Source organism: Astatotilapia calliptera, chromosome 15 (assembly GCF_900246225.1).
Source record: "Astatotilapia calliptera chromosome 15, fAstCal1.2, whole genome shotgun sequence".
Taxonomy (NCBI): domain Eukaryota; kingdom Metazoa; phylum Chordata; class Actinopteri; order Cichliformes; family Cichlidae; genus Astatotilapia; species Astatotilapia calliptera.
The window spans coordinates 19,362,983-19,385,828 of NC_039316.1; the positions used below are offsets into that span (position 1 = coordinate 19,362,983).

At 37.5% G+C, this 22,846-nt stretch overlaps 1 protein-coding gene across 1 annotated transcript; it reads left to right on the plus strand.

Annotated features, from left to right (window-relative positions):
- Positions 1-1,506: 1,506 nt before the first annotated feature.
- Positions 1,507-22,808, plus strand: slc30a2 (solute carrier family 30 member 2). The gene is made up of 8 exons (XM_026194718.1): positions 1,507-1,919; positions 10,332-10,543; positions 11,396-11,542; positions 13,027-13,180; positions 13,528-13,747; positions 14,051-14,156; positions 16,931-17,065; positions 17,302-22,808. The coding sequence occupies exons 1-8, from the start codon at positions 1,837-1,839 to the stop codon at positions 17,445-17,447; spliced, it is 1,203 nt and encodes a 400-aa protein (XP_026050503.1). The 5' UTR covers positions 1,507-1,836; the 3' UTR covers positions 17,448-22,808.
- The last annotated feature ends 38 nt before the right edge of the window (positions 22,809-22,846 follow it).

The following is a 22,846-nucleotide window of genomic DNA, read 5'->3' on the forward strand; positions in this document are numbered from 1 at the left end:
AATTCGCTGGTTTGCCACTATGACAAAATAATGAATTGATTTGTGCTATTATTACAGTAAATTAAACATTAACTATTTTGTTTAGCTAACAGATTCTATCGTTAATGCTTACATAGTAAATAATCTTTTACGTGGTAAAAATACAGGTTTAGAACAAGAAATAATTGCTTATACAAAGATTTAAATAAATTGTTAAGTTCAAATAAAGTCTTGTCATTGTTTTGCCAAGGACTGTCATTGTAAACTGGCAGTTTAAGGCACGCTTGGAAGTCTTTGTTTTACGCTTGGAAAAAGATGCACACATGCCACTGACTGATTACAGGTAGTTTAAATTTACTTTAAAAGCATTTTGGGTGAATTTCTGTGTTTAAAACAGTTTGAAATCGTCCACATATTCCACATATTACATTAGAGTAATACTAGTTTGCACCACAAGATGCTGTGGTGAGTCAGAGTAATCTAAAATAGGCCATGAATAACTTAAAATTATTTTCAATTGGATTCGGATATGTGGAAAAGTTCTTGGGAAAACAAGGGTAAGGCTAGATATAAATATTCTAATAATTAGTGAAAGTTAAAATATGAAAAAGAAAATCCCACTTGCACTGCCAAATAGTAGTAAAAATTAGTTTTTGTTCCAGGTGGTGATTACAAACAGACAGGTTTCTGCAGATCCAGAAAATTTACGTTTGTCCCATTGGAGCCTGAACGCAGCACTGGAGCGCTGTAGTGCTGAATTTGAGACGAATTACAAGAAAAGTCTCACAACTTAAAATAATTAGCGTATCATGCTGTGTAATGAATAAAACGCATTTTAAAAATAGAGGATTTTGCATGCTCATTAATTCAAATTCTTCTTTAGTTAGAGCCGCATTAACCTGCAGGTACAGAGAAGTATTATTTTAGAATTTTAGAAGCAAACAAATATTTTGCGAAAATGTTAATATGAAATCCTCCTGAGAACAGAGGGGGAAAGGATCTTTCAGTTTAACTTTTTAGGATTTGCGAGTTCACTACAGAGGACATGAATGAAAAGACTGGCGCCAAGACTAACTGAGATTTTATGTACAGGATATTAGTATATATGACTGTGTCCTTGTATTACTTTAGTCGTATGTTTTACTTATTTGTTTATCTATTTATTTATTTGTTCATCCATAGCTACATAATGATAATTTAGGTATAAGAGCTATTTTATTAATTGTTACCCATCTGTTTAGAGTTACGCCTAAAATGTCCTGTTTCCCTTTGTCTAACAACAAACACAGAAATTGCACAGAAATGTCCTTTGGCTTTCATATATAAAGCTGTAATGAATGTAAAATGTGACGGTGGATCTGAAATATATATATATATACATATATTTGCGTGGGGTTTTTTTAAGCTGACGTTTTCTGCTAATTGACTTTCTTTCACGCTCGTCCCATTAGCATTCACCAATGATGTGCACCGGGTGATCAGTCAGGCTCTGCGCTGCAGGTATCTCTGCTGTCCAGTCACAGCAGCTGCAGTGATCAGCGCGCTGTGTGCCTCGTTACTGCCGCTGCAGCTCCACGTTCGAACCTGCAACTCAGACCAAATTAAAACCTCCCTCAGAAAAAGCCGCATGTGGTTTCCTCCTTCTGCCTCTCAGCACTGCAATGAAGGAATTTCCTCGTTTGTACTGAAGTCTCTGCGCTCACAGAAATGAGGTCTCGGCCTGAGTTTTCCCCGCGCTAACTACACAACAGGAAGACCGGAGCGGTCGATTCTCACCTGCATCATCTTCACCTTAGAAAAAAAAAGTCGTACTTTTTTGCCTCTCGGACAGGACACCAACTGACTGCTGGCTGCAAAATGGATAATAATGCTGGAAATTCGGAAAAATCTCACCTCATAGACGAGAAGAATGCCAAGACATATTCACTAAAACTGCAAAGGTGGGGAAATGCTTTGCTTCGTATCACTGCAGCTGCATGAAGAATAATACCACATGTAGGACGAAGTTATGTGAACACATTTAGTCATTTTGGGGCATAAACTGTGTATAAAATGTGTGTGTGTGTGTGGGGGGGGGGGGGGGGGGGGCGCGACAACAATTCTTTGTTTGCTGACACTTAAAGAAAAATGCAAGTAAGCAGATTTTGTTAAGGACATCAACATTTTTAATAGAAAACTCAAAATATTATTTTTTAAATTATAATTTTAAGATAGATGCAGGAAGAATCCACTATTGTTGCACATTATCTTATAAACGTGCGTAATGAAGGCGCACCGAGAGTGGTTGTTATAGTGCACGTTGAGCAGGCTTTGGCTCTCACGGGTTGTTTTATGTGAATGAACAAATTCATTTCCATGCTTGGCTTGTTTCTGGACAGCCTGTGACAAATGGCCCCGGGGCCAGTTCACTGAGCAATGCTAAAAACTCATCATCTGTCATTAGCAGAGGCTCCAGCCTGCAATCACAGAGGGTACACACACACACACACACACACACACACACACACACACACACACACACACACACACACACACACACACACACACACACACACACACACACACACAATCCATAGGTGCTTAAACCTGCTGATACAAAAAATACACAGCAGAGAATATTACTAAAAAGCATACACAAAGCTGGTTCGAATTTTTAATTGTAGGATAGGATAATAAAAATATTAAAACATAGTTGGAATGCGCTCCTTTTCTGGCGTATTTAACAAATAGCTCCCACATTATAGAAATAAGTTGTATAGGATTTTAAAGAGGCCCACGTGTAAAAACACCACTTTTAATAATTTAATTAAAAAAACCACCGAGTTTAAAATATAGATGGCGGAGCAAATGAAAGAAAAAAAAAGACGATTTTATGCGCACAGTCAAAGCTGATGCAAACATGTGCATCAGCTTTGTTTGCTCAACATCCAGCCGGCTGCTGCAGAAACACACCTGGTGATTTTTCAACGCGCTGCAGAAAAAAACAGGTGGAGACGCTCTCTCGCTTTAATATGAAATACGTGAGGAAAATCAAATGCAATCGCCCACTCAGCCATTAATCATAATCCTGCAGAATTATCTGTTATTTTCAGCCTTCAGAGGCCCTCATGATGCACGTTTCCACCTCTTTGATCAACTGTTTTTAAGTCAGTGAAGCTGGTGGGAGTGAATCGATGCCTTTGATTTCACGCTTTAAAACTGGCTGTTTTATTTATTTATTTTTTAAAAGATAATTTCCAGATACAATACGATTAAAAAGAGATAAGGTGGCAGAAACGTTACGCGTTATAAAGCAGGAGAAGAAAAAGGGAAGCTCCACCGGGTGGGAAACACGTGTTTTACAGGGTTAGTTACTTGCAAATATTAGTGCGAACTTGCAGGGCCTTTGTATTGTATTTATTTATGTATTTTGAATCAATCAAATAAAAAAGCACATTGCTCTAACATGATTTTGTAGAAATAAGTGAAATAGGCCTACTGATCATTTGGGATTCAAAGAAGTGTTCAGAAACACAGACAGATGTGCATATGGCGCTACATTTGGGATTTCATGCACCATTTGCGCCGTTCTTGTGCAAGTGCACGCATGTGTTTACAGTGTCACCTTTAGCATTTTCCTCCCCAGCTGGCAGTAAAGTGACCTTTATTGTTCACAAATGTTTCTACAGTATTTTTTGATGTATTTTAGAATCAGCAGAACTCGTAATCAAAAACACAGGAATAGATGCAAACATTAGCATTAAAGTTAATAAAATAAATACGAGCATCCAAGGATTCCAAAGTCAGACTTACTCAGTCTATCACTTAGAATTCATTTAATTTCCACCGCCAAATATCACCGGAGGGCTCAACCCGAAGTTCTGTTTTATCAGCTTGAATCTGCTGTTTTGTTTTTCAAGTATAGTAAAAACGAAAATGATAAGAAAAGAGCTTGCATAAGTTTGGAACAATGATTGCTAATCCATTTATAAAATGTCAGAAAATAGAGTAAAAGATCATTACAAATCAATTTAACATGGATGAGTAACAAATACAAAAGTGATTGGATGATTAATTAGTAAGTTGAGATAAAAAAAAAAAACTCAAAGTATTTGTTTGTAAGTGCCTGACTGTTTGAGGAGGAAAGAAGGGATGCGCCAACTGATCCTTACCCAGGTACCTCTAATGAGGTTAATCCGTCCATGTAATTCACTTTTAAAGTGTTTGCAACATCTAACTGATAGCTATGCTGATGATGTTTAAACTTTGCTTTGTGGACCACTTACAAGCTTTAGCCATGAGTCTGAGGTTACCAGGGTTAAAAAGAAATACAAAAAACCTTTCACTCCGTTTAGTGATCAGTAACTACTCTGATGACCAATTGATGGTGCTGTGGATTCAGTAAGGCTGTTTCCATCTTCCTGCAGATTTGTTAAATGTTTGTCATTAATCAGAGTAAATGTGCAAAATAAATTCTGACCATTAAAATACATTTTTAGTCAAAGCCAAAATCAGGAGATTAAAACCTTTGATATTAAAGGCACAGCAGTTCTTGTTCTTGTTCTTGTTTTTCAGTCAAATGTCAGTAAGTCATTCAGCACCAAGCAGGAGTAGTTATAGCTAAAAGGCATCTACAGTACTGCTTTAAATGTGCTGTATTCATTGGAGGCAGGCCTGTGATTCTTTGGTTTCCACGCACGAAACATAAGCAATAGGTGTATGTGTATTCTTTTTTAAATTAGGCATCTCTGGATACACTGAGTTCAGCTATTATGTCAAAATATGAGGTTGATTATCTCAAAGTTTGAACTAATTCAAATTTCTGAGAAAATCACTCAAAACTTAAAATTAAGTAAGTATTTATTTATTTATTTATGTGGCAGGAACAAGCTGTCATACATATCTCAACAATTTTTCAATCTCCCAGAACTCAAAAGTCCCATTTTTGAAGAGTGAACCATTGACCACCAGAGGGAGATGCATTGAAACTGGGGTATTTAAGTATTTAATGTACACTAGTGGTTACTTAATGTTTTCTGGCATGCCCAGAAAACAAAAAAGAAGGCAAAAGGTCCACACCCCAGAAAACTTGAATTTGAAAAAAATAAATAATAGTCAGCACATTTAATTTCAGAAAAACCAGATCTATTTAACTTTAGTCCACTGCATATTTTCCTTGATTGTTCACACTCCACCTGTATCAGCTCCCACAGTTTAAAAACCACTGATGTAAGCAAATAATTCCTATTCCTGGTATTTCAGTGGGAGGTCCCAAGGCTGAGGCACATCAAGTGGTTGTCATTTTAATGGATGCGACCATATTGGATTTTATTGAGAGTTTGAAAACAAATTCTGTTAATATACATTTTAATATACAACATAATAGGCGTGTCACTAGGGATTTAATCTAATCCATGAGAATAAATATTACAGATTGAAGACCAGTGATGAAAAGGAAATGTGACTTCGGTCTGCAATGTGATGTGAAATCATCGTAAACTGTAAACATGACTTATGGTGCACTGATGTGGACCTTTCTTCTCTCTGGGGAAAAACAAAGGCAAATCTCATGGGTCATTCACAAACATTTAAAAATAAATGTTTTTGTTTACATAAAAAAGCCGGATCATCTGGATAAAACCAGGGCCTTTTATTAAGGTTAAAAACATGGACTGTTGACCAAGATCTCACCAAGTGTAAAGCTTTCAAAACCTCTAATTAAAATATTAGAAACAAATGTAGCATCTGTATAAAACACAAATTTACAACACTGTAATGTGTGTGTTTGTGTGTGTGTATATATATATATACACACACACACAAACATATATATAGACACTGCCTATTTACTAAAGCCTGCACATCACAAGTGATAAAACAAAAAGATGAGGATATAATAAGATGATAATCACTTTCATTCTGTACTCCACTGATTTGTCTGCTGAAATATTAATATGCATATCTGTAAAAATAAAACACTGCTCAGTAGTTTCTCGCTGCAGAGATTCTTCTGTCTGTTAACAAAAGTGCTGCGGGATGTTCTGATACAGCAGATTGCAGTTGTAATTAAATGCTTATGATTTTGTTTTTTTCCCCCGCTGGACTTCCAAGATCTCATTTCATTTCACAGATCACTGACTTTTCCCCGAGGAGTCTCTCTCTCTGTTTGTGCTGCCGGTGCTGGGCAACAATAAACGCTGCTTACCTGCCCTGTGGGGTATTGACAAAGACATGAAATCTACTTTGAAAAGAAAATCTAATGTTAATAATCTTAAGGAGACTCCTTGGGTCTGCCATATCGTCAATTTGTAAGGGTGGCAGTGAAAAAAGTACTTGAGGATGACTGCCAGAGGAATATGAGCCATGTATCATTAATAATTACTAGTTTTTTTTTTTATTATATTTGGAGTGCAGAAGCAGGTTTTTTGGCAGTTTATAGTACCATCTCATTCTTGTGCTTATGTTAGTTGTATTTAAATGAAAAATAATCATTGATGCCAGACACCAAAAGTGAGGCGGGGTCAGCAGAGGGCTGTAAATCCCTAAATACAGACCACTGAGTGAATTATCCCACTCAGGGAACGTCTCAGTGACGACACTTTTGATTGTTTCGATGAATATTTTGGTCATTGTGTTATTTTTCCCCCCCTGCAGAGTCAACACGAGGAGCAATCTCTCCTACTGAAAACGCTCAGACACAGTTATGTTTGACCTGCGATCGTCTGACTTAAACCAAAGGACTTAAAAACATTAAGACTATTAGCACTAAACGCTGAAAGCAAAAACTAAAATGCACCAATAAATTTTTTTGTTGTTTGTACAACTTTTGTTCTTTTTAAGGTCTGTAGTGCTACACATAAAATGCATGAACAGGAAAATACACATTACAAACAAACATAAAAGCTTTTTCTTCAAATTTGTTTTTATTTCTTAAAAGAATTGAAGCCCAGTCACCACCAGGGTCAAAACATCGTCACCACTTTGAAATAAATAGACTGCAAAAAACACATAATTGTAAACTTGTATTTGCATTTCAAATATCATTTTAAACACACTTTTTTCAATTCTCTGGGGGTGTTTTTTGCAGGTAATATTACAGTCACAATATGTCCACCTAATTAATGGATTTGACTATTTGACTTGACAAATTAGTGCTGAATGCTACTGAGCCAGTTTAAGGCACAGCTGCGGTATTACTGCGGTTGGCTGGGAGTGTTTTCAGTGTTTAAAGCCAAGGAGCCACTTGATTAAGGAGTGCTGACCAACAACCATATAGTTTCCAAAAGAACAGTGCAATTTACTACCGAGATCAAATAAAATAAGCAGTAACTTCATGAGGATTTTTGGATGAGAAAGTAAGAAAGTGCAAACAAAAACATTTCACCCTTAATAAATGTAAAACCACCATTAAGTCCACCTTTAGTCAAATCAGCTTTATTTGTATAGCATGTTTAAAAGACATCAGGTGTTGAACAAGTGCTGAACATAAGGATAATGTAGGCAAAATAAACAGAACAAATTAAAATAAATGGAGTAATAAGATGACAAGAAATCCATATATATGTACACACACCTATATACAAATGCATATACTAGCATATATGTACACATGCATAAACCAACATTCACTGTTGTTCAGTTTACCTTCAGAAAGAGATTAAAAAAAATCTTGTTATGTTTGAATTTGGCAGGAGGGTTACAGATGTTAATGGCACAGATGTTTGCTTAACAGGCGCCCCCCCCCCCCCCCCCCCCCCCCCCCCCCACAATGTTGCGCTGCAGGCCACACAGTGTGTTTAATGTCTGAGGATGTTTTGCATGAATCTTTTGAACAGGATATTTTTTTTCTGCACACTCTGGAATTTATCATCACCCCAAGGTTTCATTGTGTGTGTGTGTGTGTGTGTGTGTGTGTGTGTGTGTGTGTGTGTGTGTGTGTGTGTGGTTTTCTCTCGTGTCCCGGTGGTATAATTGAACAGAATCTGTTTTCCGCCTGGCTGCTTCTTTTGAGGTTGGACATCTTCGAAGACGAGTGTGTGTGTGATAATCGTACAGCGCTCGCAATCTCCTGTGTGAAGAGTGTGACATTAAAGTGTGTGTCTGGTTATCTCAAGTGAGGCCAAATTAGCTTTTTTCCACCTCATTAGTCACATCATCGAATCCTCCCCCACGCATGATAAGAACAGCAACCTGTGTGTGTGTGTGTGTGTGTAAGAGAGAGAGACAAAGATAGAAAATAAATGGAAAGGTCAGCATTTTCTTTTATTCTCAGCAGTAATCCAGTCGGGTCTGCATCTTGCTAGGGTTCAAGTATACATAGATCTGTAATGTCCCGATTGAACACTGAAAAATTGACTTTCAAATGAAAAGCATCTTATTGTAGATGGGCAAGATGGTGTTAAATGAAAAGATTCTGTATTTATGTGCAAAATGAACAGAATGGCAACTATTAAATGATTACAGTATTATTTATTTTACCACTGCTACTGTTTTAATTTACTAAATTACCAAATAAACAGGCCAGATTATTAGGTATTAGGTCAACTCAGCAACCTTTAGACCCAGAACCTTGTTCCATCTGTGCTATAAGAATTAAGGCAGTTCTGAAGACAAAAGATTGTCCAGTGTACACATGTTTTTGTATTCTAATCAACTTCCTTCAGATTCCTTTGGAATTACCTGGTACTGGGTTTGAATGGTTGTCTGTTGTCTCTGTGAATCTCTGTGGTTGATGGGTGACCAGTACTGGGTACATCCTTCTTCTTGCCAAACAACAGGTATAGTCTCCAAACCTTGGCAGTCCTAATAGGATTAATGGTAAATAAAATAGATGGATGGAGTATTAAAAAAACATTTATCTATTTGTTGTTATATGTTTGATGTTTGGGCAGTGTCTGGCTTCAAGTTTACAGTCTGATTTATTATACACAAGAAGCACTAATTTTATAATTTACTTGTCAAAGGATTGTTACACTTTCTTAAGGTTTTTGTTGTTGTTTGCTGTTTGTTTATTCGTTGTTGTTGTTGTTGTTGTTTGCTGTTTGTTTATTCGTTGTTGTTGTTGTTGTTGTTTGCTGTTTGTTTATTCGTTGTTGTTGTTTGCTTGTTTTACAACATTTTGGATAGATATGACTTTCATTCACAAATTTGTTGTCAATTAAAACACTGCTGTAACCTGGATGAATAGAAAACAACACAACGCACAAGACCTAAGATGGAGCGCTTATGAGTTATTAAAACTCAGGAGCAGTCGTGACGTGAAGTTCTGGACTGTAAAACAGGGCAGTCTGTTCACCCTCCTTCACTGTCAACATGAATCGATTTTAATGGGTTCTTCATCGAACGAAACGGCGCACCATTCTTTCACTTAAGTGAACACTGACTGCGATGCACTTTGTCAGGTTTCCACTTTGTAAACCATTGGGACTCTATCAAAAGATGATCTGCTGCGCTGTAACATCAGCTAAAAAAACCCCACCTCAGCTGTGCTGCTGTTACAAGGATGGACAAAAAGCCGGCCTCCATGAGATCGGACAGGGGGTTTTACTAAGGCTGAAATTACATTGTTTTAACAGACATGTCGGTCAGAAGATACAAAAATAATTTTTTTTCTTAATAAGTAGATTTATCTTTAAATGCACCCATCACACTGCAGACTAGCTCACATCTTCAGATATAATGTTTTCTGTCTGAACAGCCCAGTATGATTTATAATATTTATACTGTATATAGTGCTTTTCTATTTTCACTGACCTCATTTAACAATGCATTAAAACTGAGCTTTGGAGCACATGTTATCTACCTCTCATTTATTATCAGTGTAGAATTACCAGTTAACCCAGCATGCTTGTCAGTTAGGGTTTGAACTGGGAACTGTCTCTGTGACAACACTCATATTTATTATTTTATATTTATTATTTATTTAATAGTCCAAGTAACTCACATCATTATGCAGAAAAAGGTGAGATGTAAACATGCCAAAATTGCTAATTTCCTTCTTTCCCAGGGAAGGTCACATAAAAGCTTTACAATAAACAAATGCGTAAAAATATATAACAAATGAAACATCAAAAACCACAGCGAACAACTCTGTTCATTCATTACCTGAAAAAAAATCAAACATTACAGCTGATACAGGTGATGTAACCAAGTATGTTTAAATGTGGTACTGAAAGCTAGAGCAACAGCACAATACTGCAGGTGTAAGATTATAGTGGCAGCCCTGTGCATCATAGGTAGGTTCTTCAGGAGGAACAGCTTGAGGGTCACATTGTTTGATCAGCAGCAGCTAAGTGATAATAGCATCCTTCATGGCAAGCTCACTCATTCAAGCTGTGAAAATATACTACTGTTTATTTTCTGCCCCCCTGCAGCTCCTTTCCAGACTCCAAAGAACATTATTCAGACTTCCCTTTAAAGAATGGAGGCATGTCGGGCGCCATCGAGCTGAAACGACCCGTCGGCACTCACTGCCACGGCCCCAAAGCGTCGGCATGCGAGGAGAGCGTGGACAAGCTGCTGGCCAAGAAGAAACTCTACATCGCTTCAGCAGTCTGCCTCGTCTTCATGATTGGCGAGGTCATAGGTGAGAAGCACCAAGAAAAGAAATGAATGAGAAAAGAAAGCAGCTTGAATGGTGACCTAATTTGTTATGTGCCTTCTCAACCATTTGGACATAACTAAACTTCCCTATATTCACACACCAGAAAGTGTGGAGATTTGTGTGGGACACAATACTTATGACAAGAAGATGGTTATAAGCACTTATTAAGCATAGGAAGCTATTACATTTGACCAAATTATCACTTTTGACAGGAGCAAAAAAATCATGCAGACAAGTGTTCATGCAGACGTTAGTATCATTATAAGCATCATAGCAAAAAATGCTTCAGTGGTGAACTATTGAGGAACTCCTTTATTTCCCTGTAAAAGTGTAGGTTCATTTTTCTTTTTATAGTGTAACTTTTTTTTACTGTTAAGAGAATAAAATGGTGGCTGACATTCACTGGCTGGTTGCACGGATATTTAAAATGATCTAAAAGAATAAAATCGCTCTTTTACCTGAGGCAACTGAGGCTTTAAATCACATGTTTAATATACCTCTGAGTGTCTAAGATGGGTGTATTTAAAAGCTATTAAAAGAGATGTTATTACCCAGCAGGTACTTTCACAGTTGGCGAGCTACGACACACTTTTTAATAAAAATCTTTTTTATTAGCTAAATGTGAATGAAAATAAACACAGCTTCACACTTTCTGTTTGCTCTGTTCTGTTTGGATATCGTATTCAACATTTATGTACATACCACAAAAAAAAAAGTGACATGAGTTGGATTATGTGTCTTTCCTTATCTTTAAGCAGACTATTATAAACGCAGTCTCGTGGCTCATATACATTATCATTTGTGCCCAGTGTCATTTTTCCTCCTGATTTACAGGAGGCTACCTGGCCCACAGCCTGGCCATCATGACTGATGCGGCCCACCTTCTGACAGACTTTGGCAGCATGATGGTGAGCCTGTTCTCCCTGTGGATCTCCTCCAGACCGCCCACCAAAACCATGAACTTTGGTTGGCACAGATCAGGTGAGAATAATAAGAATTCAGCTTCAGCTTCATGTCGACTGGATGCTGGAGACAAACATTTCGTATATGCATTATATTGCTGGTCATTTGTAGGAGTTCCTGGGCCTGAGTTATTTTGTGTAGATTTTCCTTTATTTTGTCCATGTAAACTGCACATGGGCAAAATAAACTCTACATGGCCTCAACTTGCTTGAGTCACTAGATGTATTGTGGCTATTCTGATTGCACACCCTGGTGTATCCCTGTGTAAAGGTTGGGGCAGGTAATGTCAGCCTGGATTGATGATCTCACTTTTTAAGAAAAGGAACTAGAGGCTGTTTTCTATCTTCAAGTGATCGCTCTCATCAGCCTGCCTGAAAACATCTACACCAAGATACAGGAGAGAATAATCTAAACAGTATAAACTTTGGATTCAGGAGAAATGATGTGGCCTTCCTTCAGTTTTGATGTGTTTTGTGAAGAAGGCATTTAAACATGTCCCTCTGGTTCTCCAAGAGTCCAGTGGTGCTGCAGTTTGGTAAAGGGTTGCTCTTTGTTACCAACTTTGTTCATAATTCTTATCAACGGGATTTCTAGTTGCAGTCAGTCTGCTGCTTCTCCTCCTTGAAAGGAGACAATTAAGGTGGTTTGGCTATCTGAGTAACACACCTACCACCTCCTAGCTGAAATGTTTCTGGCATAGTATGGGATGAGGACCTGGAGTAGACCCAGGATACGCTGCAGAAATCATGTCTCTCGGCTGGCTTGGGAACACTTTAGTGTCACAAGAGCTGGAAGCTGTGGTTGTAGAGAGGGAGGCCTGATCATTTCTGTAAAGACTGCTAGTATCATGACACAGTCCTATGCAGGTGGCAGAAAATGGATAGATCGATTTTCTGCTAACCTTCTCCTGGGAGCATTTTTATACTAAGAAAAAATACTGTCTTCATTCTTTTTTTATTTAAATGATTTGTCCTATATATCAGGTGCATGATGTTCACGTGGTGGCTTACACAAGGAGAAATTATATAGACAGATTCCAGATACAGATTATAGAGAGCGCAGTGTTTAGCCTCAACCCTTGGAAAAACAAACACCTATTAAGACAGACTTGGCATCTATGAAATCATCCATTAGTTATGAATTCCTGTTTTAAAGCCTTGATCTGAAATCTTTTTGCTATTTTGAGACCACTTGTTTTGAGCAAGTAATGACTCTGACTGAAGTACAGCGGGAGGCTCATATGGTGTAGAGTTTAAGTGTAGCCTGCTATATTGACCATCATTTACAAGATGAACATTAACTTGCATTTACTAAGACAGGGAACTGGTGATTGAGGCCATCAACGTATTAGTAAAGTCAGTTTAGTTTAAGCTCAGAAGAAGCAGTTTAATTTTAAAAGTATATGGTCAGCAGCATACAGTAGATGTGCCTCCTTATTATCTGTGATGAACTGCATGACTACAATAAAGTAATAAAGGTTCATGATTTTCTTCTCCTTCCAGAGATCCTCGGGGCATTCATCTCAGTCATGTCCATCTGGATCGTCACTGGAGCTCTGGTCTACTTGGCCATTGAGAGGATCGTACGTAACGACTATGAGATTGATGGACACGTCATGCTGGTCACCTCTGGCTGTGCTGTCATCGTCAATATTGTGTGAGTGCTTGACACCTTTAAAAGTATATTAACGCTTGTAAAAACTTTGCTGTCAATGTATGCTGCTGCTATTGACACCATTACATAATATTACCATTACTTTTACTAATAATAAAAAAAATTACAAATATTTTACTAACAAAAACCATAGACAGTATTTAAAAGATGGCTGTAACCATGGCGTCCTCACTCACATTTCCTCTACTGACATCTCGGTCTAATGAGACCAGATGCAAGAAGCAAAAGGGAGGATCTGATTGAGAAAAATGATGGACTGTTTCCTGAGTGCCATGAAGCAAGGCATGCAAATACAACTGATGACCCTTTGTCTCGTTTCCTTTCTCTAGCATGGCGTACATCCTCCACCATTCGACCACCTTCCACGCTCACGGCAGCGGTTACCACCAGATCGACGAGGATGGTCAGAGCCCCGTGGTTCATGGCCACTCGCACGCCCTCCTCGGCAGTCATGGTAACACAAGCGTCCGTGCTGCCTTCATCCACGTGGTGGGAGACCTGCTGCAGAGTGTCGGCGTCATGGTGGCGGCCACCATCATCTACTTCCGGGTCAGATAAACAGATATATTACATGATATAAAACAGAGTCATGTTAAAAGCACAAAGACATGCTTACAGGTACAAGCATATTTGTATTCTGAGCATTAGAGAATTATATTTGAATGTGTACAAAGAAACCATGTATGGTTTCTTATGTATTATGGATGAAAGATTCAAGCATTTCTGTTGTGTTGCAAGATGTTCTTGTTTTTGTGCCTGGAGCACTTTAGTGCCTCATGACTGTGGAAATCACCATCTGACGCCCTTTTCCTTGCTCTTTAAAGTGTCCTTAACCTCTTTTCTCTCTTTCAGCCCGAGTATAAAGTCGCAGACCCCATCTGCACGTTCCTATTTTCTGTCTTTGTTCTCTGCACCACTGTCACCATCCTCAGAGACGTCTTTAGGATACTCATGGAAGGTATTAAACAATCAACAGCTTCTTATGTTCGAAATACTTTTTCATATTTTAATAGTGGAATCATATACTGTACCTGATTGTTCCCATGAAGTATAAAGTATTTTTGTTATTATGCAAAAGGGGTACTTCACACCAGATTTACATATGTGTTTTTCCTCTTGCTTGTTGCGCCACTGATCTATCTACATACTGGGTTCTCCAGATAGAAATGCCTGTCTTTGAGTGCAGGAGGGAACTGACATTGTGGGCTCAAAATGGAAAAACATGTATTTGAAAAACTCACAAACTCTTGTCAGAAATTATAATGCAGTTACTCAAAAAAAAAACAAAAAAAAAAACAACCCATGTAATGATAACAAACCCTGTTGTAAGTCAATAAATTTGATATTTATTTATTATAATTTAATTAAACACATTGAAGTTCAAAAATTTGATTCAAAGCATAAAATGTACAATTGCAACATAATATCTCCAGAAGTTCTTAAAATGGAATTATAACAAATCCAATCCAATAAGTCCAGTATGAAGTCAGGCCAGTTTTTGTGTCCTAAGGTTGTTGTCCTGAAAGAAAAACCTGCATCACACTGAAACTTCTTAAAAAGATCGTCCAGAAAAATACATTTTTCAATACTGTGATAAATGTTTAATGTGAAGATGCTTTCGATACAACGGGTTCATCTGTAGCTGGATTTGACATGAATGATTATTATTTCTTTTTCTTCTTTTATTGTGTTAAATCTGAGGTTTAAAATCTAGTTCACAATTTTCCTTACATGATTGTGGCATCAAGGGCAGATGTTATATAAGCTGTAGCTTCTGTCACACCCTTTCAGTTTGAAATCTAAATAAAGATAAAATAAGATGAAATAAAAATATAACTGTTATAGCGTCTCCTCCTCTAGGCTTGGCTTAGAGTGACTTAAATTTCTTCTTCATGTCTGTGCAGATGTTTGCATGCCTGCTTCATTTTTCTGCGAGTGAAGACTCAGCTGCAGGGACTTTGCATTACAATGCACCAAACATGGATGCAACCCAGGTGGTTGACTTTAAAGACGTATAGCAGAAATGACTGCTCAGCCGTGGTTTCTCAAGCTGTTTGTGTTTGAAGCAGAGTATAATCGAGGCCTTACTGTGCAGAAGAAACTGTGCAACTGCCGGTAACAAGAAGCTCAGGCTAACAGCAGAATGTAATGATTAATGGCAGCTCCCTTGCTGTAATTTCAATTACATGCTTCTTTTGGTTAGCAATAGTTTAGTATGAAAAAAACAACAACACAGTTCCCGGTGAAACTGCTTAAAACTAAATTGGTGGATTTGATTTAATTTATACTTTTTTTTTTGGTAAATCTATCACAGTTGGTGGAAAAATACATTGTGCAGTTTTTCTAATTATATTTTTGTTGCGTTAAACACCACAAACTACCTTTGCTATATTCATGGGTACCCAGGTGCCCGATATCGCGAAAAGTAGATAAACAGGAATACGAGCCAAAGAAAAAAACACAAAAAAAATCCAACAAACATAAATCTGATTTTTATTTCCTGACTCTTCAAGCTATAAATTCAGTGTCTCAGCTTGATATGAGATTGGAAAAGGGAGAAACCGCCAGCCTACCAATACCTATAAAGTTCAGTAACACTGTTGTTAAAGCCAGCAGCTTGTTTTAGGTCAACGCTCAGAAACAAGCATGCAGCTACCCTGCATCAGTTTATGCTGTTTATTAGAAAAAACTCTTTTGAGAAAGGTTGAATATTGCTTTAAATTAAGCTTATGAGATATTTCTGACCATGATGCCTGCAGCTTGGATCCAGCTGTCAGGCTTTGACCTGGTATGAAAAAGGTTAACATCACATGTTGCAAAGGACAGTTATGTCACGTAGAAGTGCAAAAAACAACATATTTGGAGCCTAACTGAAGTATTCATGGCTTCAGATATGTATGTCTCCAAGCTCCACATGGCATGTTTGTGTAAAACAGCAGAGAAACGCGTCTGTGGTTTTCCTAGCACAGAACAAAGAGGACAGATGGTCACATCCTGGGGATGCCCTGAGATGTTAGATCACCCAAGTCTCTGCACGTCACTGGACTTTCACACGATGACCCAAAGTAGCTTTTGGGCATCTTTGAAAAGAAGCTCACAGTTTGGTGTCAATGAGCAAAATGATAACATGCATGAGAGCCATGTATCTGATGTAATACTGTATACATACATCAGAGTTTTAATACTTGTATTTATGATTAGTTTGCATTTATATTTTTTTTTGGGTTGAATTTACTTTTTTGTTTCCCTTTTAGGTTTGTCTGTTTATATAGTTTGAAATGTCCAATTTTAGCCTATTTTTATTACTTTCACTGTTAGTTTTAGTGTTTTTATAATCTTAACGTAGAAATATTTCCCAGATTTAAGATCTTCAGAATAGATATTGTAGTACACAAAACAAATTTTGAAGGCAGTCATGCAACTACCTTAGTCTCATGTGCAGGAATGCCTCCTACACATTGTCTCTATAGTTGTAGTGACTAGTTTTAATTAACTACTGTATAACTAGTCATGATTTTAGTCAAATTTGACTTCTTTTCAACCTGTAGATCAGTAAAATAAAATATATCACTGTGTGCTTATCAAGGAATAATATTGTTCTGTATACCAGGCCAAAATCAGCTCTACAAAGTCTCTGTGTATCTGAAGCAGACTGTTTGCATGTGAGCCACACATTCACAGACGTACTGTTAACTTGGTGTGTCTTAATTTTGATGGCCCGTTGTTTTTCAGGGTCCCCTAAAGGAATCGAGTTTAACTCGGTGAAGGAGGTGCTGCTGTCTGTGAAAGCTGTGAAGTCCATGCACTGCCTGCACCTCTGGGCTCTGACTCTGGGCCAGGCGCTGGTTTCTGTTCACCTGGCTGTAGGTAAAGTAACACACTGATCTACAGTGCATAGTACAGTGAGAGGCACAGGGAATTAAGGCTACTTTAACCCGACATTAAAAGCTCCACATGGCTGATGAGCATTAGCCGGCATATTCCGATATGGGAAGAGAAAACTGTGATACGAAATGTGGATTTCTGAGTTACACCCCTCACAGACCACAGTAGAGTAAACCACACTCACTCTGTTCATTTTTACCTTCTTGTTTCACCACCAGAGGAGGGCACTGACCAGCAGTCTGTGCTGCAGGAGGCCACTGACCTACTCCACACCAAGTTTGGTTTCTACAGCATCACCATCCAGGTAGAGCTCTACTCTGAAGACATGAGCTACTGCTCCCACTGCCAGGACCCCAGTGACTGATAAACAACCAGAGTGGACTGGACCCAGCAGGACATGGATGACTAAGACAGATTGTCATTCTCTCCTGGTGGTCTGGAGTCGTGAGGGATGTATTCACAGAGCAGCTTCCCTTCAAGGAAAGAATTTTTGGGTTGTTTTTGCCATTAAGTTTTAAAAGATTTGACAGTGAAATCATCCTTGTGCTGATAGTAGAGTCCTGATACCAAAGCTCCATGCTAACATGGAATATGCCAGTTCATTCAAAGTCCTTCAAAAAGGGGTGGCCTGCTTTATTTCCATCACAAACTGAGACAATTTCACAAGAATCATCAGGGTGAAGCTGTCCTTGGGGTTGCTGGTGCTAGCTTGTAAGGAAGTTTTCAAGAATAAAGGAAAGTAGGGCCCTGAAAAAACAAACACATTTTACCAAAAATCTGACCTCTTCTAATTAATTTCCTCAACAAAACAAAGATCACATCACAATACTATTTATTTAAGGACCACTAATATCTTATTTTCAGTAATATGGTGCCAGTTCTGCTCTGTTCTACCTTGGTGCCTTTTAAGAATCAGCCCACTGGTTATCTGTAAAGTTACTGGCAGAAACTCGAGTACTTATCATGGAAATAACTTTATGTGGTAGTTCCTTCATAATGACAGATGTCCATCTTTGGGATAAGACATTTTGTGGTGTAGAGATGGTGCCCACTTTTGGTCACAAGTACCACTTTTTTGGTGGAAATGCCTGTGCACAAGCTCAAGGTTGAAAATAGATATAAGTGATGCATAGAAATGATCAATAATAGTAATTGTTCTCCATCAGACACCCTATTTTAAATTAAGAACAGTCATACCAGCTAAAATTCAGAAGTTATGAGTTATACTTTACCATAAATTCTGTATTAAAACACCCTAAAGACACAGTGACATTATTTATTGATGTCACTGTGTATTAAGTTTTTATTTGTTTCTTTTTTAAAAAACAAAAACAATTCTGTTTTACTTGCGCCTCAGCATGTTTCATTTCAGGCTTAATGTAAGTAAACAGAAAACACTGCCAAATAAATGAGCACATACAGTGATTAGGCTTATAGCTATTCCTACAGTAAGGTAAATCCTTCCTTTGTGAATCTAATAATTAGCACAGTTTACAAAGTTAATATTATGTTGCATTACATAAGAAGTGTTACTCGATAATGAGACAATAGACGTTCAAAGAAAGTGTTTATTGAGGTCCTGACTTAAGAGAGGTGACGCTTCTTTGTTCCACTGAGTTCTGTACAACCAGAAGCCTCATTGAAACTCAAGGAGTCGCCCTCTGCTGGTCAGAAGGAAGGATGCCCATGTCAGACATTTGAACAACAAAGAAATAAATAAATCTGAGGAATTTTCTGAAAATATTTTTTTCAGCCACTTCTTGATTAATGCAACTTTCTTACTCATTTTAAATGATAAAATGACTTAAAAAAATTAAGCCATTGTGGAGGGTGATGAATTGCACGTTTTTAATTTTGCAAGTATTTTTTTATAGTTGTCTTCTACAATTGAAAGGCAGTAATTGTAGTAAAATCCCTTCTTCTTTCAAAAAGATGCTGAATCACTCAAACACTTTAATTCAATCAACTGTGAAATTAGTGTAAGTTAAGTTCCACAAAACAGGAACAGTCTCCTCAAAGTCTTCTTCAAATTGCTAAAAAAAATAATAATTAAAAACACTTTTAAAGCACCACAGGAGATTGATTTTGCTGACGTGATTAAAGGCATCTGTGCAGATGTTTGTCCAAAGTAATTTTCAGTTTATCTTCTGGGCTATTAATTAAATGTTTCCAATTAATTTATGAACATCAGCTTTACTCTGTAACAAGAACATAAGGTAATAAATAAGAGGCATAAGCTATATCATCTGCTGCAGATGTTAATATGGAGCACCTGATGAAACTCTACTACAGACACATTTGTTGTATCAGCTCTACCAGACCCACTATAGTGTAGTCATCTCTATGCAAGGCTTGCAAGCATAACATATTTTTAGTGCTAAAGTGTTAAAAAGCTCACTGATGATTGATTTCTGACATTTCTTTGTGCATGTTTCAAGTACCTGTAACATGCTGTCTTGTGAGTAAGAATAAGAATGACTCTTTAAAAATCTTTTAATTTTGTCTGTACTCTTGGTCACCAAAGACCACATTGTGCTGTTACTAAAGACCACAGGGACGTCATGAGACACAAACAGGAAAGGACATGACAATTAAATTGTTAAAGAACAATGTTCATCCTTAAAAGGAAATGTTGGAGGCATGTGGCACTAAATGTGTCACATGCAAAATGTGTGCAGCTCTTCAGTAATAAACTCACATATAAGTTCACACTTTTGTTTTCACTTTAGAAAATACATAAAGACGTATTCATGTTTCTACCAAACAAAGGGAAACGTGTTCCTTCTCATGATTGATAAGCACTTTGACAACAAAGAGTTTCAGAATCACGATTAGCTTTCCAAAGCGACCTTTAAAAACAGACACGATCAAATCTGTGTTGCATGTGTAGCTCAGAGCTGTTTATATAATGGTGGGCAGAGTATCGATATGGATTGAGCAGAAGGAAAATGAACGGAAAGTGTCAGACTGAAAAAGCATTCACCTACCTCCACTGTCAGATCTGAGTGGACATTTGGGTCTGAGGGCAAAAATGATTTAGTTCTGGAGCCGGACGATTAGTTTCAGCTGCTGTCATCTATCTCTCTCTCATTCTTCCTGCAGACATCCATCTACTGTATGTTTCTCCATTTCCTGGGCTTTCATCAATCCATCTGCTCTCCATCCATTCATGTTTTGCAAGTCATGAAGCATCAGCTTCCTCTTACCTTTTTATAGACTGGGGCTGGGCTATGACTTTATGCATATCTGACACAAATCTGTTATATTTTTGTTTTGCTTTGTTTTTGACCACAGAAGAAGGCAATGCTTATTTTTTGTACTGGGATCCAACCAATCCCAAAGAGCTAGGAGAAATTCAAAAGGCATTCCAAATAAGAGACTGGGCCTAGAGACCTAAACATTTTGTTAACTTTCACCAGAATTGTAGACAGATTACTGAACATAGACCAAGAAGCCCAAGAGATTAGTCCAGGGTCCAGTTTGTTTAAAGTGACTGTCAGTCAGTCTACTACAGAGAAACACATAAATATGAAGACAAGAAAAACTATATGAACAAAAGTAATGGGACACCTACACACCACACCTACAGGAGCTGCGCCACTTGCAGCTGATCATATAATTTCTAGGAGGGAGAAATTTCATGAAATACCTTGTTGCTGTGGATCCTATCACTGTACTGTGTTCAGATTCATTGGGCTCTTTAAAGTGACCCATTCTTTCACAAATGTTTACAAAGGCAGGTCGCATGGCTAGATGCTTAATGTGATAAGCTTATGGCAATAGGACTGAAAACACCTCTATTTAAAGATTAAGAGGTGTGGTCCAGTACATTTACTCATATAGTGTAGTGTTCATATACTGTACTTTAACTAAAAACAATCACAGAATGAATGCAGAGGATCCCCCCTCCACCCCACCCCCACTAAATTTACATCAATCTGGCCAACAGTTTGTTTTGTTTGTGTTCAAAATCATGATGTAGCTGTTGGGGTGCTTAGAGGACAAGAACAAGCTAGCAAGCAGAAAGTTTGGGCTGATGATAGTTTTAAGAATGGGCTGTAATCACATTGTCCACTGGGGACCATGAATATCCACAGGAAGTTTCACACCAATCTTTTCAAAAGTTATAATTTGGCCTAAAGGGTCACAAAAAGACAAACTGGATAATTTATAAAGAAAAATGTAAAGATACCTCCTCTGGGGAGCAGGAATGGGGACATTTTCATAGCAAGCTCTCCATTAAATTGGTTTGTACTAGTTCATTTTGCACAGTGCAGAAAATCTGAGCTGGTGATGGCACTGGGAGAAGGGGTAATGCAATCATCACAATCAAAGTTTAACTGAGACATCCTCTGGGGACCATGAATATCCACAGCACGCTTCACAGAGAGGTCATTAGTTACACTGAAGATGGCACTTAGAACCGAGCACTTAGACTTACAATTACATATATTTACATAAAAAATACACAGCATTTTAATGGAAAATGTCCACTATTTTAATGTATCCATTGCTTTTGGTGTGATTTACGTGTAAATTCACGATAATTTTTCTTTTTTTCTATTAGATCTAATCCTCTGGGGACAATGAATATGTAAATTAAGTCTTAGAGCAACATGATTTTGGTGATTATCTATTAAGTGCCTCCCTCCTTTGGCATGAGAGGTTAAGCTATTTTATGACCAAACCGGAAATTTTAGAGGGCATCACCTTGGGACTTGCTCTCTGGTTGTTTCATTCTAAAACATTTTGAGGTGATGGTGGAGCTGGGTATCTTCAACATTATAAAAATTCACTGTCTTAGATCCGCAAACACCCACAGCATGTTTTATGGAGATTTCAGATTTAGTTTGTATTTTCTTTCAGGTTGAGAAAATATAATAATAATAAAAAGCTATTTTACACCCATAAAAAAGCCAATGAGTCCGCCAACATGCCTGTAATGCTTCCCAGCTGCTATCAAGTGTTACTGTTGACTGTTGCTTTAAATTAAAGGACGATTATGCATTGAAATTGCCGAATTCACGTCCATTCTGATCCAAGAGCTTGCATGGTTGTTAGCTGTTATTCAATATCATGTACTGTAAGTAGCTTCTTGTTCAACTGCCAGTCAGAATATGTAGACGCACCATGTGGAGGTTCAATCAAAGAATAAAATCTTCTTTAAAATTCTATATTTTCACCAATTTTTAGAGATCCTATATATTTTTTTCCTTTTAGAAATTATAAAATGAGAATATATAAAGGACCCAACACCTACAGATTTTAGGTTAAAACCAAGTAAATATAATAAAGACCAATGCATTTTACTGCACTGGTTTTGATATACATGCAGTTCTCCTATACGGGCTCTACTGTTACAATTGAAGCTTTATAAAGTTTATTTCATTCCAAGAAAAAATAAAATAAAGGAAAAACATTTCCTGTTTGTTCACTCTGAACATCTAATGTCTGAGAATGCTCTGTTATTGTGCCGTTGCCATTTGTGACAATTAGAATTTGTGTAACTGTTGTAAATATGTCAAATAATGTGATTTTGTGTGTACATGTGTAAATACATCTATCTTCCATGTACAAAAAGTGGTTCCCAAAAAGTCCTATTTGTCTGTGTTGTGATGTCACATACGATCCACTTGTCACATGTGTGATGTTTGATATTTCATTTTTATGTGTGGCAACAGTTTTTGTAAAGTGAAATAAAAGACTGCTGATGATGGAAAGAAGCTGGATTATTTTAGTTTAAAAGTTTAACAGGAAATAAAG

What these genes read in the sequence shown, in the direction of transcription:
- slc30a2 (XM_026194718.1), top strand. Translation starts at nt 1,837, where the DNA reads ATGGATAATAATGCTGGAAATTCGGAAAAATCTCACCTCATAGACGAG. An exon ending in TATTCACTAAAACTGCAAAG is followed by an intron (nt 1,920 to 10,331) that starts GTGGGGAAATGC and finishes GCCCCCCTGCAG; the next exon opens with CTCCTTTCCAGACTCCAAAG. An exon ending in CTTTGGTTGGCACAGATCAG is followed by an intron (nt 11,543 to 13,026) that starts GTGAGAATAATA and finishes TTCTCCTTCCAG; the next exon opens with AGATCCTCGGGGCATTCATC.